General features: G+C 47.3%; 1 protein-coding gene across 1 annotated transcript in view; it reads left to right on the forward strand.

Annotated features, from left to right (window-relative positions):
• Positions 1-16,073, forward strand: part of USH2A (usherin) — a gene marked incomplete at both ends in the record, with an annotated part of 391,806 nt that overhangs the window by 353,317 nt on the left and 22,416 nt on the right. The window contains 2 exons of the mRNA XM_081114388.1: positions 12,722-12,949; positions 13,948-15,443. Of these exons, the coding sequence (XP_080970514.1) occupies positions 12,722-12,949; positions 13,948-15,443 (1,724 nt within the window). The remainder of the gene's footprint in view (positions 1-12,721; positions 12,950-13,947; positions 15,444-16,073) is intronic.

The raw sequence follows: 16,073 nt of genomic DNA on the forward strand, positions 1-16,073 counted from the left end.
ATCCCCTTGATAATTTCAGTTTTGTTTTTTGTCAACTTCTGGTCAAATATGACTGGACTGTTAGTGTTTATACCTCATACTATGGCTGACAAAGAGATTGGATCACAAGAAGTGTGAACCTGGCCGTTTCCTTGTTCTTCATTTATAAATGTACTAGAGGCCCAATGCATGAAATTCGTGCAAGAGTAGGCCTTCCTTCCCCCAGCTGCCAGCACCAGCTTCCCTCCCGCCACCAGCAGGCACCCAGGATCAGGGCTTCCCTCACAACCCCAGCTTTGTCCGGAAGGTCGTCTGGAAGGATGTCCAGTCTAATTAGCATATTATGCTTTTATTATTATAGAGGGTTAGAACTAGATTTGAATCATGGTTTCTAATTCAGGAATGTGGAAAGTTACCCATGTTTCCAAAGATAGCATAGCTCAAACTATTAATCCACTTTGCACGGAACCATAAACTGTAATAATACAACACTATCTGTTAAAGGCAAATAGAGGAGGTAAATATTTCCATCTCCTCCAGTTGTAAAACTCCCATTCTTCCCATTCTAGGGACTAATCCAGACTTCATTCATTCGTTCATTCATTCACTCATCCAATTTATATGCACCTAATATATGCCAACTGGGTATACAGCAGTGGATAATCCAGATGAAAAATCCTTCCTTCTTTTATTCTAGTGGGGGAAAGACTGTGTGTGTGTGTGTGTGTGTGTGTGTGTATGTGTGTATTTGTGGGGTACAATGGAGAAAAATAAATCATGGAGGAGGTATCAGGGGTGCTGTGACAGCCAGTCAGGGAGTGTTATGTTGGCCAGACCTGGGAGGGGGCAGGGTGTGGCCTGTTGTGACAGGAAGGGTGTTCTCTGTTGGGACAGAAAGGGTGTGGCCTGTTGAGACTTGGAAGGTGTGGCTGGTTAGGACAGGGAGGGTGTGGCCTGTTGGTTCAGGAAGGGTGTGGCCTGTTGGGACAGGAAGGGTGTGGCTATTGGTTCAGGGAAGGTCGTGGCCTGTTGGGACAGGGAGGGTGTGGCTATTGGTTCAGGGAAGGTGTGGCTGTTGGGACAGGGAGGGTGTGGCTATTGGTTCAGGGAAGGTGTGGCTGTTGGGACAGGGAGGGTGTGGCCTGTTGGTTCAGGAAGGGTGTGGCCTGTTGGGACAGGAAGGGTGTGGCTGTTGGTTCAGGGAAGGTGTGGCTGTTGGGACAGGGAGGGTGTAGCCTATTGGTTCAGGAAGGTTGTGGCCTGTTGGGACAGGGAGGGTGTGGCTATTGGGACTGGAAGGGTGTGGCCTGTTGGGACAGGGAGGGTGTGGCTGTTGGGACTGGAAGGGTGTGGCTGTTGGGACTGGAAGGGTGTGGCCTGTTGGGACAGGGAGGGTGTGGCTGTTGGGACTGGAAGGGTGTGGCTGTTGGGACTGGAAGGGTGTGGCCTGTTGGGACAGGGAGGGTGTGGCTGTTGGGACTGGAAGGGTGTGGCTGTTGGGACAAGGAGGGTGTGGCTGTTGGGACTGGAAGGGTGTGGCTGTTGGGACAAGGAGGGTGTGGCTGTTGGGACTGGAAGGGTGTGGCTGTTGGGACAAGGAGGGTGTGGCTGTTGGGACTGGAAGGGTGTGGCTGTTGGGACAAGGAGGGTGTGGCTGTTGGGACTGGAAGGGTGTGGCTGTTGGGACAAGGAGGGTGTGGCTGTTGGGACAGGAAGGGTGTAGCCTATTGGTTCAGGAAGGTCGTGGCCTGTTGGGACAGGAAGGGTGTGGCTGTTGGGACTGTAAGGATGTGGCTGTTGGGACAGGGAGGGTGTGACTGTTGGGCCTGGAAGGGTGTGGCCTGTTGGGACAGGGAGGGTGTGGCTGTTGGGACTGGAAGGGTGTGGCTGTTGGGACTGGAAGGGTGTGGCTGTTGGGACTGGAAGGGTGTGGCTATTGGTTCAGGGAGGGTGTGGCTGTTGGTTCAGGGAGGGTGTGGCTGTTGGGACTGGAAGGGTGGTATTTAATCTAGGGAGGTCAGGGAAGGTCTCACAAAGAGGTAACACTAGAGCAGAAATCTGAAGGAGAAACATTTGAGAGAAAACAGTTCAGGAACGGAGACGTATAATCTGATTCTGGGCTTCACGAGTCTTCCAGGCCCCATCACCATGTATGCTGACCTTCAGCTTCGCATTCTGGAGGTCACGGCCAGCCACCAGCACCCCATTGACAGAGAAATGCTCTGTTGCTGGGCCATGTCAGACTCAGCCACCAGATGAGTGTGTAGCATAGACATTCTGCCAGCTTTTAAGTCTGTTCTTTGGGTCTATAAATTTCACATGCTAGTAAATAAACCCTCCTTGAATGCGAGTCCATCCCCTGGCTATCTAACATCATTCATTTCTTCCCATATAATCTTCCAAAATGTCCCCATATTCTAGGTAAACCAGAATAGAACTCATTCATTACAAAATAGAGACACATTTTCTGGTTACCCTATCCAACTCCAAGCCCCAAGAGCTCTTGATAATGTCCCCAATCTTTCTCTAGTTTTGTCATAATTCAGTTTTGGCAATCTGCAACCCCAAACTTAAAATACATCATATATACAATTGTGGGCTTAATCCTCACAGAAGCCCATGAAAAAGATACTATTATGAACTAACTAGAGGCCCAGTGCATGAAATTCATGCACGGGTAGGGCCCCTAGTGGCTGCTGGCCAGGGGTGACTCCCTTTCCCCGGCCGCCTGCCGCAGCTGCCAGCCCCAACCCCTGGTTGAACTCCTGGTTGAACTTCCGGTCAAGGGAACAATTTGCATATTAGGCTTTTATTATATAGCATACTCAGAAATTCGCCTAAGGTCTCTCTCATCTGAGTGACAGAGGTAAAACTTGAACTCAGGTCTTCTGATTCTCAGTTGTTTGCTTTTAAAAAAAAATGATTTTGAGAGAGAAAGGAAGGGAGAGCAAGAGAAACATTGATGTGAGAGCAGAACATTGATTGGCTGCCTCCTGCATGCGCCCTACTGGGGATCTAGCCCACAACTTGGGCATGTGCCCTGACCAGGAATCAAACCAGCAACCTTGTGGTGCACAGGAGGACACCCAACCAACTAAGCCACACCAGCAAGGGCATCAATTGATCGCTTTTTGATTAAAGCATCTGGACTCTCAAAGGTTTGCCTCATTCCCCAGACATGAAGTCACAGGGCTTCTCTCACACATAAAAGAGATCATTATTGGCTAAAACAAGCCAAGAAAAATAATAGATTGTAGAACAATTGTAATAATGCACTCAAAATGCCAGACTCACAGCACACTTGCTATCCTCCGCAAGAAACTATTTTTTTCCAGTTTTGTCCAAATGTCTAATAGAAATGATTATGCAGGATTGAAAACAGGCTTTGATTTGCCTACATGAAAATAAGAACCACAACTTTGTTCTGGCTCTCAGAACAAATAAAAGGTGTTTTTATTTTTAATTAAGTATGCTTAGCGTAAGAACATTGTCTCTTAAGGTGTAATGACTAAACAACCGCCATCATTTCCTTTTGTTTATTCATTTAGAATGCAAATAAAAGCAGATAATCAATAGATCATAATCTAAAACTAGAGGATTTACAAGTTAATAAGCTTGAGTCAATAAATATTCCATAGCGAAGCCCTCACTGCTGAACCCGACATAATTTGCTTTGCACTAAGCTGGTTGACTTAATGCTTTAATTTAATTCTAATATTAACTAAAAAATCCAAAGAAAAGGGGAAATTTTAAGTCCTGTTCTATTAAAATGTTTTTGAAGCAACAACTCAATATCATATCACAACTGCTATGCGCGCCGCCAACATCGACATCTACTCACACTGCCTGTGTCCTGATTGGTCGTGAACCCCTTTGGAGCCTGATCCGAGTGCATGGCGGGAGCTTTTCAGGGGTTTTTCTCATTCAGTTCATGTTCAGTTATGATATTATTCTAACCTCATAGATTGAGTTTGCTATCTAGCACACTTACCTATTTTTCTCAAACACAATTTAATCGTCTGTTACACATTTAATTAAAAGCAATAACAGAAAGCTTCTCTGGTCAAACTCTCTGGTCTGGGGCCTCTTTAAAACAGGGGGCTGATTCGGGTCTTTGTTTCATTTTATTTTAAAGCTGAGCAATCTATTACTGAGAACATTGGTTAATTTTTTCTATTTTTCTAGAATTTTCCATTCTATGTTTTTACATTTATTGTCATAAAACTCTTCACATTTCCCTGCTTCCAAGGGTAACCTGCATTCTATCCAAGGCCCTGTATACATTCTTTTCTAGACACTTCTCAGGCTCATTTCATACTGTCTCTCCTCAGACTCACTCCGCACTCTTCTTCACCCCACTCCTTTATTTTAAATCTTGTCTGACTTCACCGACAGCACCAGTGTTTGTTGAGCACTTACTCAGTACCAGGCATGATTAGAGACACTTGGGATGCAGCCAAGAATGAAACAGACACAGGTCCCCTCCCCTCCCAGTGGAACTTACATTTTGATAAAGAGAGATAGGCAATCCATAATCATCATGATAACCACATAGAGTCTATCATCTGTTGGAAATGACGGATGAGGACTTTGGAAAAGAAAAAAATCTAGAGCAAGGTAAAGGAGTGTCCAAATGGGAGGAAGAAGAGGAGAGTGGGCAGTTGCAGTTAAATAGAAATCAGTGGGGAGATGAACTAACGTTACCTTTGCAGACTTGTGGCTAACGTGAGTCACCGGGACAAATAAGCCAGTCAGAGAAAGATAAGTATCACATGGTCTCACTCATAGGTGGACTCTAAGGAACAAAATAAACTGATGAACAAACTAGATTCAAAGACATAGAAGCATGGAACAGACTGTGGGATCTCAGAGAGAAGGCAGGGTGAGGGAGAGGTGTGAGGGAGGAGAGATTAACGGGAATTTATATGCATACCAGAGGCCCGATGCATGAAATTCCTGCATGGGTAGAGTCCCGAGGCCTGGCCAGAAATCAGTGCTGATCTGCAGGGCAACCATCGGGGTGATCGGCGGGGGGCGGGGGGCACTGTGGGCTGAGTGCAGCTCCTTTGTTGAGTGTCTGCCCCCTGGTGGTCAATGCGCATCATAGTGACCTGTCATCCCACCGGTCGTTCTGCCATTTGATCAATTTGCATATTAGGCTTTTATTATATAGTTTATGCATAGCCCACGGACACAGACAACAGTATGGTGAAGGCTTGGGAGGGGCGAGGGCAGGGTAGAGGGGATCAATGGGAAAACAACAACAACAACAAAACCACAAAGCGGACATATGTAATACTTTCAACAATAAAGACAAATTTTTAAAAAATTTAAAAAGTGAGTTAAAGGGAGAAGAAACAGCCAGCCCAGGGCCCTCAATAAAGATGTTTAATCAAGGATTGCGTAAATACAAGACTGAGACTGGAATGAAATTCACTTAAATGTAGTTTAGTACAGTTTCCCTAGTGTTGCCATAAAATACATGGCCAGAGAGGACCTGCTGGGCCACAGAGTTTGCACATGCTTCATTTTAATAGAGTGGAAGTACCGCTTTTTAATATTTAGTGTGACTGGTCTGCCACTTTAACATTTAATTATCACAAATTTAATTTTTTTCTTCTCCATTGAAAAATGGGTCATTTTGAAGCCTTCCTTTTTTAATTTTTTAACCCAGTGTTTTTACTGTAGCTGAGGCATCATCATTCATTTTACAAGGACTTGAGCTTTTGCTTTGTAGATTAAATTGATACAGCCCATTTGTCTATAAAGAAAATGCCTGTGAATTACTTGCTTTTTGCATTGACCCTTCCTCCATTATGTAATCACTGATGTTATCCAATGAGAGACAAAAATAACTCCCCTTTTCACATATCACTCTTCTTTTATGAATGCAGATGTTTGTGAGGGTAAAGTACACACAGAATTCACATGTGAATACTTCATACCGGACATCTGAAGTTTGAAATTTACAAATGTTATGAGCACTGGCCTCTGACTAGTCAACTGTCATTACTCGAAGGGAGGGTATGCTCTTATGTTTTCTTGAAATGTTTTCAATGAAGCCCCGTGACATGAGTTAGAACCCTGAGCTGGGAATGCTTTCTCACCGTGTGTGCCTTTTGAATGATCTTCATTCTGTTTCGCCGATAGTATCCCTGACCTTTCCCAGCTGCCTGATGGCTGTTGGATGGGCAGGAGGGACTGCGGCAAGGGCGTTGGTGACTCCACACACACACGTCCCATGACCAGGAAAAAACATGGACCAGGTACATGAGATTGTGATAGCGGGTCAGGGCGGAGGACGTGTAATTGGCTTAAATTCAGTTTAGTTGTCATAATCCCCACTTCGACTGGTTTCAAAAGACAAACGCTTGTGTCTAAAGAGTAATTACAAATTTTGAAATCGAGCAAACATTCAAAGATATTTTAAATCTAAGTAAAGACTCTTCTGCTACCTTCTGTATATGGCAGTCTACACTTATTGGCTGAATAACACACCAATGAATGAATGAATGGTTGGCAGATTTTTGTTTTGTCAGTCACTGGCCACGACCTGTACCACAATAGGGCAAAATTGTTAAGTTCTTCCATTATTCCTTCAAATTGCATTGTAGAGCTCTTTATACATAATTAGTCCTTGAAATTATTGCCTAATGTTACTGCTTTTTAACAAATGTAGCCCAGAAACTCGAGGGTAAAATGCACAGCCCTGTCCCATCTCTTTCCAGCCTTGACCCCCACTCTTCCTCTGCACCCACAACACGTCAGCTCCATTCAGCTCCCAGCTCTTTCTTCTCTTCTTCCTTCCAACCCCTCACATAGTTTTATCCACTCAAACCCTACATCTTCCTAATCAGATGCCACCTCCCAATGACGTTGTCCCCTGCCTCTCCCTTCCCCATCAGAAGTAGCCCCTCCTTATTTTCCCAGCACTCGGTTAGTGATAGCACTGACCACACTCCAGATTGTGTGTATCTGTATTCATAGGTTAGCATTTATGACTGTAGATTATAAAGTCCTCTAAAAGTCAGGAGCCTGGTACCCATCTTATATCTATCACAGCAACGTTCCAGAATGTGGTACAAGCCAGATGCTCGAGCCTGTGTAAGTTATTCAGTGCAGCTGTTGACCAACAATCCTGCATGTTTCACTGACCATCTTGTCAGCGGCCCTGCCACTTAGCAATGCCACCTCGCACGCATACAGGGTTTATGCACCTGCAACCATAAACCATGAACCTAAAGGATATTTTTTTCTACCTTTCTGGTTAGTTGTTCTTTGATTCTGGGACAACCCTGCATGTATGTGTGCCATCAAAAAATGTGTCTTTGTCCCACCAGCCAGGAGGTATGTGGGCAGAGATGACCATTCTATATAATAAAGAGCTAATATGCTAATTAGAGTGCACGGCAGAACAACTTTCCGGACAACCTTCCAGAATGACCAGGGGGCAGGGCTGCAAGGCAGCTGGGGCTGCGATGGGCCAAGGCATCCAGGTCTGCGAGGGCCAAGCCCCTTGCACAAATTTCATGCATTGGGCCTCTAGTCTATATACATAAAAGGCTAATATGCAAAGTGTCCCCTCGGAAGTTCAGGAGACCAGGAGTTCTATCTCTCGCTATGATGTGCGCAGGGGGTGGTGCGGAACAAAGGAAGGCCCTGGTCAGCAGCTGGGGAAGGAAGGCCCCAGCCAGCAGCCAGAAGGCCCCGATGGGCCCTTATTGCTGGCCATAGGCCCTTGCTACATGTGCATGAATTTCGTGCACTGGGCCTCTAGTGGTAAAATTAGTGTGCATGTGACATCAGTGGATGCCTCCTGCTTCTGTTAACATTTTGCAGACTTGGAGGTCTCATATGTAGGTAACCATAATAAGGGTTCAATGTTGATATTTGGCTTTGAGTAATAAGGAGATCACTTCCATATCAAGATGAATTTCATTTTTACAAAATGAGTAAAAATGATACACAAATGTTGACCAACCCTTGGAGAACTCAAACATTAACTTTATGACTAGAAAGACAGATAGCCCTATAGAACCCAGGCCTCAGATTATCTTGCTTTCATGAATCATAGGAATACTTTCTGTGGTTTGTCAGGATGAAGATGTAGATAAGTCAGCCAGGGCACTTGACATACTCTGCGCCAGGCATGATGTTTAGGTAATGGTAAAGGAGATCGCTCCCTACTTCTCATGCTTGATTTTTAATCTACACTGGAAACCTGTCCACAACCATTCTTTTATTTTATAATGACAAGGTATGATAAAACCAAGCTGTTCCACTAAAGTAGACAGAGGTTAATATATTTAAACCGAGATTCCTTTCAAGTTCCCCCTGTGCAAAAAAAAAAAAAAAGAGGACATTGGCATTCACTGTAACTAAGGAGGGGAAGGATTTAAGAGTCAAAAGTCAGTCATTTTCAAGTGAAAAGGGGCAAAGACAGAAGAAACCCCATCAAGCTAACGATCCGTGAAGTTGCTGGTGACCAGAAAGAGGAACCCTTTGCCAGGGTAGCAAGCACCCAGGATGCTCTGCAGATGAGCTCATCAGGGCCCATGCATCACTGTTCGGGTTCAGGGCAGGAGAGGAGCAGGTGGGAAGATGCCTGGGGGCCACGTTAAGCGGGCTCAGTGAACATGCACCATGAAGACCGGAGGGAGAGCCCTGCAGACTGCTGGCTCATCAGATCGATAGCCTCAGAGATGACTAAGTTCGGTTGCTTTATGCAGTTTAAACATTTGTGCAGGAAGTCTCCCCACGCAGCCCTTTATTGACAGCTACGGATCAATGGTAATTTTTGATCATTTTCAACCTACATAAACCTATTGACCCCGTGGACACCTTCGGGGCACTTCAAGTCGTCAAAAATAATCAGAGGAGGTGGCGTAAAATTGTCAGCCTGCTGAAGGCGCCTAGTGGTGCCGTGTGTCCCCAGCAGCCAAGTGGGGAGGTTCAGGTGTGGTTCTAATCGCCAGCAGAGCCACGCCTGGCAGCGTGGTCCAGGGCGTCCTGCCTGTGTGCCTTATGAAAGGATGATCCCGTTTGTCTCCAGACCCTGACCCTTATGCATATGAGTTGAAAAGGGAAAAAAGGGGCCACATCTCATTGGAAATATTGGGTTGTGGAGAAAGGATTATTTCTATGTTCCTTGGTTGAGTCAATCTTTTCATCTGCTGCCTAACAGAATGAGGTAATACACGTCTAAAATAAAAAATATGAATATTGTGTAATGTGGACATGAGGAGGAAAAAGAAAAGGGAAGCCCACAGGTCAGGGATAACATGGAGGTGGGGGGAGGGAGAGAGGGACAGAGGTTAGGAGGAAGGGAGGAAGGACGAGAGAGATCTGTTTCTACCAAAAGCATCCATCAATAGGATAGAAGAGAGGGAGAAGAGCGAGCAAAACGATGACAAAGAATGCATATTAAACTAAAACAATCTCTATATGGGAAGAAAGAACAGCAGAACAGAAGAGAGAAAAGCCCTTGCTCAGTGGTTAGAACGACGGCCTGAGGACCAAAGGGTTTGGGTTAGATTGCCAGTCAAAGGCATGTACCTAGGTTGCAGACCCGATCTGGCCCAGGTCAGGACATGTGCAGGAGGCAATCGATACTTATCTCTCTCCTCCTCCTCCTCCATCGTTTCCACTCTCTCTAAAAAGCAAAGGGAAAAAATATCCTCAGGTGAGGATTAACAACAAAAGTAAATACATAAAGAAGAGAGAAAAGCAGTCAAATGATTTTGATGATGACTTTGGCAGGTCATTGCTACAGAATGCTTCGTTTCCAAAGGAAGGAATTAAATCCAAAGCATGAAAGATTGGCAGTGCTCAAGCAAATTTCTCAATTGTAAGAAAAATAACTGAACAAACAAGACACAGCCCCATCCACAGTGAACTGTGCCCAGACTTTCCAGCAGGGATCTCAGATGGTGAACTTAGATGTTGGAAATCTACTCAAGGAGAAAATAACATAAATTATTTCCTAAAATGTCAAAGAATAAGTTGGTAAGGGTGGTTTTGCTACTTTAAACTTTTCATTTTATTTTTATCTGGCCTTTGCTAAACATTGACAAAAAGCAAAGCTGGTTTTGAGATTTATTCAAGGTGTGTGTGTGTGTGCGCGCGCGCGTGTGTGCATTGCTATTCAGAAATAACACATTAACTTCATATGGGAACTTGTCCTCAGTCTAAATTTATGACATCAAAATTCTCCTTTCCACTTCCAATGTGTGGTCATTTTTCTTTTATTTTTTTAAAGAAGTAACCAAATTAAGCAAAACAGCTGTTGTGACCCCCTTCTGCGCCAGGCGGGCACCAACTTCCACTTAAGGTCTGCAGGCATAATTTCTCCCTCGGACGAGGAAGGTTTGGAGGCCAGGGCGTTCCAAATACTCCTCCTCTCAAGGATCTGAGCTATACACCCATGTGCGTTAAAGGGGCCTAGAAGGAAACCAGTTGTGTTATTTCTGCAGTGGTTGCCTGGCGTGTGTTGTGTGGCTGAATGCCGGTGTTGATCACCAAGTGCTCGTGCTACCAGAAGTGTTTGCGAGTATTGCCATCTAGGGGCCGGATGGGACTCTCGGCTCAGAAATAAACTGTAATTGAGCAGGTGCCGCAATTGACAATATACATATGTTTTTTGCTTTATAACCCACACGCTTTTCATGCTTCTGATGACAAAAGCTCTCTCTAAACGTCCCCCGACAGGCTACCTGTGTTATAGGTAATCTGTGAGAGGTGATTACTATTTGCTCCAGAGCTATGCTTCTTCTGGCCCTGAGTCCTGGATATTCTGAACAAAGAAGTTTCCTTTTCTGCATTATTAATCTTGCCCATGTTTGCCCTATTTCCTCCAAAAAGGAATCGTTTATCAGAAAAGAGTGTTTTGTAACCGGGACTTGTAGCATCCTCAGATTTAATATTCATTGTGGCCATTCCAGCCCTGTGCGGTATTTATCTAAAAGACCAATCCGATGTTGTGGAGAAATCAGTTTTAAATATTTATGGGCCGAACTTTTAATATTTTAAAAAAGAGAAATTAGTATTTCTGGAAAATTTGTTTCAGAGTCTGGTCGCTTAGCAAATGTTTAAATATTAAAAGATTTCAGGAGGTTAGCATGTAAATACCGTAATGGCACTTACGGAAACAGGAAAATTGACTTAACTAGTTTTTAATAAGGAAAAGAAATGATATTCTCTCTGCTTGTGAAGAAACATTAGCACAGTTGAAACTTGTAACCAAGAATGTGAGGAAATGGTGTCAAAAATTATTTCGATGGTATATCTTGGTTTTGTTTACCAGTGTGTATTTTTTTTAAAAAAAAATGGTTCCATTTGATTTTGCCACCTTGTTTTAGATTTTAATCATAATGCTATTTGGATGCCTCCCCATTAGAGAGAATTTCCATACACAAAACTTTGATGCCTTCTGGCACCTACTCTCAGAAATAACTCCCTCTTCTCCATCTCACCTCCCTCTTGCCATGCCCACCAAGAAAAGTGGACAATTGTCGCATTTAAACATCCAATAGACCAAGGTGACCTCACACACCATGAAGTATTAACATCCCATTAAACCAGTCAGAGCTTCCTCGGGGTTACTCACACCCAGTGGATGTAGTACAGGACAGGAAGTATGTGCGTGTGTGTGTGTGCGTGTGTGTGTGTGCGTGTGTGTGTACACACATTACTGGTCCACTTGCAGACATAATTCCTATCTGTAAACACACATATCCATCCAGCCCAGATGTAGAAAAAGCATTCTGGGCTCTTTCAAAACATTAAGATTCTAAGCTCCAGTTAAGTTATGCAAAATACGTTAAATATTGCTCTCCGAGCAGAAACAGAACACACACAAAAACTCATTCTTGCGTTCTTTCATTTTATTTTAAGTCAACAAAATCCAAATTCTCAAAGCCGAGCTTACAGTTACTTGGGGTACGTTTCATAGTTTCGGTTATGGTGTTGTTAACAAATGCTGATATTTTCACATTTGTGTTAACGGTAGACTTCTGTACGGGTCTGAGCATTTAATAGTCCAGTTGGCTTGTCGTTTTCTTGGGTTTGCTTTATTGGAAGATATAAATACGCACCAAAAGAATGAGAGAAGGAGATGGGGGAGGTGGGCAGTCATTTGTATAAACAAGCAGCTGGGGAGCTGGGAAGCTGGGGAGAGAGGATTAGGTTGTTCAGGTTAAGTCTCCACACATTCCATTGTGAGCCGGTGATCTCTAAGCCATTGTAGAATTTTTTTTTTTTAGATTCTGTGTCCTATCCCATGGGTTGTAACCTCTGAAAAGGCAAGGATCCTCTCTGATCCACACTTTGTATGTGTCTGAAATCACACAACCAGGGTGTCAAGAACAAGATAAAAACTTGGCTGGTGTGGCTCAGTGGTTAAGCATCAACCCAGGAACCAAGAGGTCACAGGTTCGATTCCCGGTCAGGGCACGTGCCCAGGGTTGCAGGCTCAATCCCCAGAAGGGGCCAAGCAGGAGGCAGCCGATCAGTGTTGTTTCTCTCTTATCGATGTTTCTACTTCTCTCTCCCTCTCCCTTCCCCTCTCTATAATATCAATAAAAACATATATTTTTTAAAAAGAATAAGAAAAACATCCCTTTGTTTTCTTAATAATTCAGACCTCTACTGTGGTATTTGCCATCACCAATGTGTCTGATTGAATGACTTCCCAGCTGTCCGTAGCCGTTTGTAAGAGCAAACCAACCTGTCCATTTTCTTACAGGGAGCAAGCCATCAGGCCCACCTGTTCGGGTTAGAACCCTTCACAACGTATCACGTTGGTATCGTGGCCGCCAACGAGGCAGGAGAGGTGTCTAGCCCCTGGACCGTGATCCAGACCCCGGAATCTTCCCCGAGTGGACTGAGCAACTTCACGGTGGAGCAGAGGGAGGGCGGCCGGGCCTTGCTGCTGCGGTGGTCGGAGCCCTTGCGGGCCAACGGCGTGATTCAGGTAACACCTCAAAGATGGAACCAGCCTTCAGGCTAAGCTACTTCTCATTTTCCCCAAAGAGCAGTGGGTACTATGGGATGGAAACGTGCTCTGGGCTTGTATGAGGAGTGTTCAGATGGGTCCCCTCAGAACCAAAACAAAATACTTCCCTCCCACAGAACAATTCTTGTATGGCCTGTAAGAGAATTAATACAGTGGCGATTTCCAGCTTCTCATCATCCAAGGTGGTATCTGAATTTATGTATGAATGTATACGTGTGTGTGCCTACACACACACACACACACACACACACACACACACACAGCCCTGGCGCCCCGGCACGAATGCTGAAGCACTGTAATTCCATTTCCCAGGAAATGTCATGAGAGATGGGCAATGTGGATGGGACCTACTCAGGATGAGCCAGGGCACTTAGTACCTGTAAAGAGGGAATTTCAATGCTATTCCCTCCTTTAAAAAAAATACATTTTTATTGATTTCAGAGAGGAAGGGAGAGGGAGAAAAACATCAATGATGAGAGAGAATCATTGATCGGCTGCACCCTGCATGCCCCCTACTGGGGATTGAGCCAACACCCCAGGCATGTGCCCTGACCAGGAATTGAACAGTGACCTCCTGGTTCATAGGTCGGTGCTCAACCCCTGAGCCATGCCGCCTAGGCTATTCCCTACTTTTTAAAAAATACAAATAAAAAAAATAATAAATAAAAATACAAATAAGAGGAAATCCCACAAGCACTCATGTTCTGCAGCCCATAGCTTGTAGATATATGCTTATCGAATATCCAACCTTAAAAAAAAAAAAATCAAAGAAAAACATTGCTTCTCTTTCTATGGACTTTACATCATATTCCAAAAGTTAGTATCGGACCATTCTTTCCGGATGAGGGTCACCAGGATGACGACTAGCAGTGGGGCAGGTTAAAGGGACTAGGTAGCCGCACCAAAAAAACCAAATGCCACCCATCACCCTCCCCATGCGTCTCTTCTCGCTGCAGACCTACAGCATCTTCAGCAATGGCAGCCTGGAGTACGCGGGCCTGAGCCGCCGGTTCCTCCTCCGCCGCCTGGACCCGTCCACTGTGTACACGCTGACCCTGCAGGCCTGCACCCGGGCGGGCTGCGCCCACTCGGCGCCCCAGCCCGTGCGCACCGCCGAGGCCCCGCCCCGCTCCCAGGCGCCTCCCGCGGTCCGGTCCGTGGGCCCCACCAGCGTGGAGCTCACCTGGTCGGAGCCCGTCCACCCAAACGGGAAGATCACCCGCTACGAAGTGATCCGCAGGTGCTTCGCGGGGAACCGGACAGATGCGGACGTTGTCTGCACGGAGGACACGGCGGACAGGGATGCGTTTGCGTGCAGCGACGCCGGCCTGCAGCCGTGGACGCCGTGCGAGTATAAAATCCACGCGTGGAATTCAGCCGGCCACGCCTGCAGCCCGTGGACCGCGGTGAGGACCCGGCCGGCGCCTCCGGAAGGTCTCTCTCCCCCTGCGATCACCCTGGTGTCTGCGGGTCCCCCGACCCTGCTCATCGCCTGGCTCCCCCCGGAGCAGCCCAATGGCGTCGTCCAGTCCTATCGGCTCCACAGGAGCGGGGCGCCCCGTCCCTTCAGCTTCGACGCCGTGACTTTCAATTACACGGACGCGGAGCTGCTTCCCTTCTCCACCTACAGCTACGCGGTCACCGCCTGCACCAGCGGGGGCTGCGGGTCCAGCGAGCCGGCCTACACCACCACCCCCGAGGCTGCTCCAGCGGGGGTGCGCCCTCCAGGCCTCCGGGCCGTCAGTGCCACGCAGATCAATGCGTCCTGGTCACCGCCAGCGGCGCAGAATGGCGAGGTCACCACGTATTGGCTCAGAAGTGAGGGCCAGGAGCACCCGGCCGGGCAGGGCCTGTCCCTGCTGGTCGCCCACCTGCAGCCGGACACGCAGTACAGCTTCTCCCTCGTGGCCTGCACCCGCGGAGGCTGCACAGCTAGTGCGCCCACCTCCGCCCGGACCCTGGAGGCCCCGCCCCAGGACATGGACCCTCCAGAACTGCAAGTCACGGGCTCGGGATCCATAGAAGTCACCTGGACGCCCCCCAGAAACCCCAACGGCCAGATCAGGAGTTACGAACTTCGCAGGGACGGGACCATCGTGTACACCGGCCTGGAAACGCGCTACCAGGACTTCACGCTCACCCCCGGGGCGGAGTACGGCTACACGGTGACTGCCAACAACAGCCAGGGGGGCGCCGTGAGTCCCCTCGTCAAAGAACGAACCAGCCCCTCGGCGCCCTCAGGGATGGGGCCTCCGACATTACAGGCCCGGGGTCCCCAGGAGATCTCCGTGGCCTGGGACCCTCCCGTGAGGACGAACGGCCAGATCCTCAACTACACCCTCTTCGTCCGAGGGCTGCCTGAAGGAGAAACCAGGATCGTGCACATCAACGCGAGTCATCACTCGTTTGGCGCCCGGGCCCTCGCGGTAAACCAGCTGCTTCCGTTCTGCAGGTGGGTCGCTCCCCTGGGCCTGTGAGAGCAAGTCACGGTCCTTTCTTTGGTGTGAGCCCAACATGTGTGACACCCAGCCCCCATCTGCGTAAGCAGAGGAAATCAGGGAGAAGGAAAGGTGCTGGAGGGGAAAGTAGGGGTGCCCTGAAATCGGTGGGTGTGGGAACCGAGCCCAAAGCACGCATTTGCAGCCATGGACACCTACTGCTCACAGAAGCCCCTTTTGTTGGAAGGGGGCAGTCCTGCTATGGAAATAGACCTGTGCAGGCGGCAGGAGACCAACGACCAGACAAAACGTAATTGATTGGTTGAGTTTAACTGGACGGTGATAAGGTGTCTCCGTGATGGATAATCTGGTGTGTGGCTGGGTTACCTCTGGCCCGGAAAGGTCTCCGCGTGCTGCAAGGGAGCCTGTTGTACAATGTCAGGTATCAGCTGGGGGGGTTATGACCAGGCAGGCCTCACCTCCACGGTGCTCCTTCGCGGCCTGGGGACACTCCTGGGGAGTCTGTGAGGCCCAGCTGCAGAGTTCAGGGAGCCCAAGGCTGCTGGAAGCTGGCGCACATTCCCCAAATCTGCCTTCTTCATCGCTGGGCTCAGTAATTCTGCAGACGGAAAGGGTTTGGGTGC

Source organism: Myotis nattereri (assembly GCF_964212035.1).
Source record: "Myotis nattereri genome assembly, chromosome: 20".
In the NCBI taxonomy this organism is placed as follows: domain Eukaryota; kingdom Metazoa; phylum Chordata; class Mammalia; order Chiroptera; family Vespertilionidae; genus Myotis; species Myotis nattereri.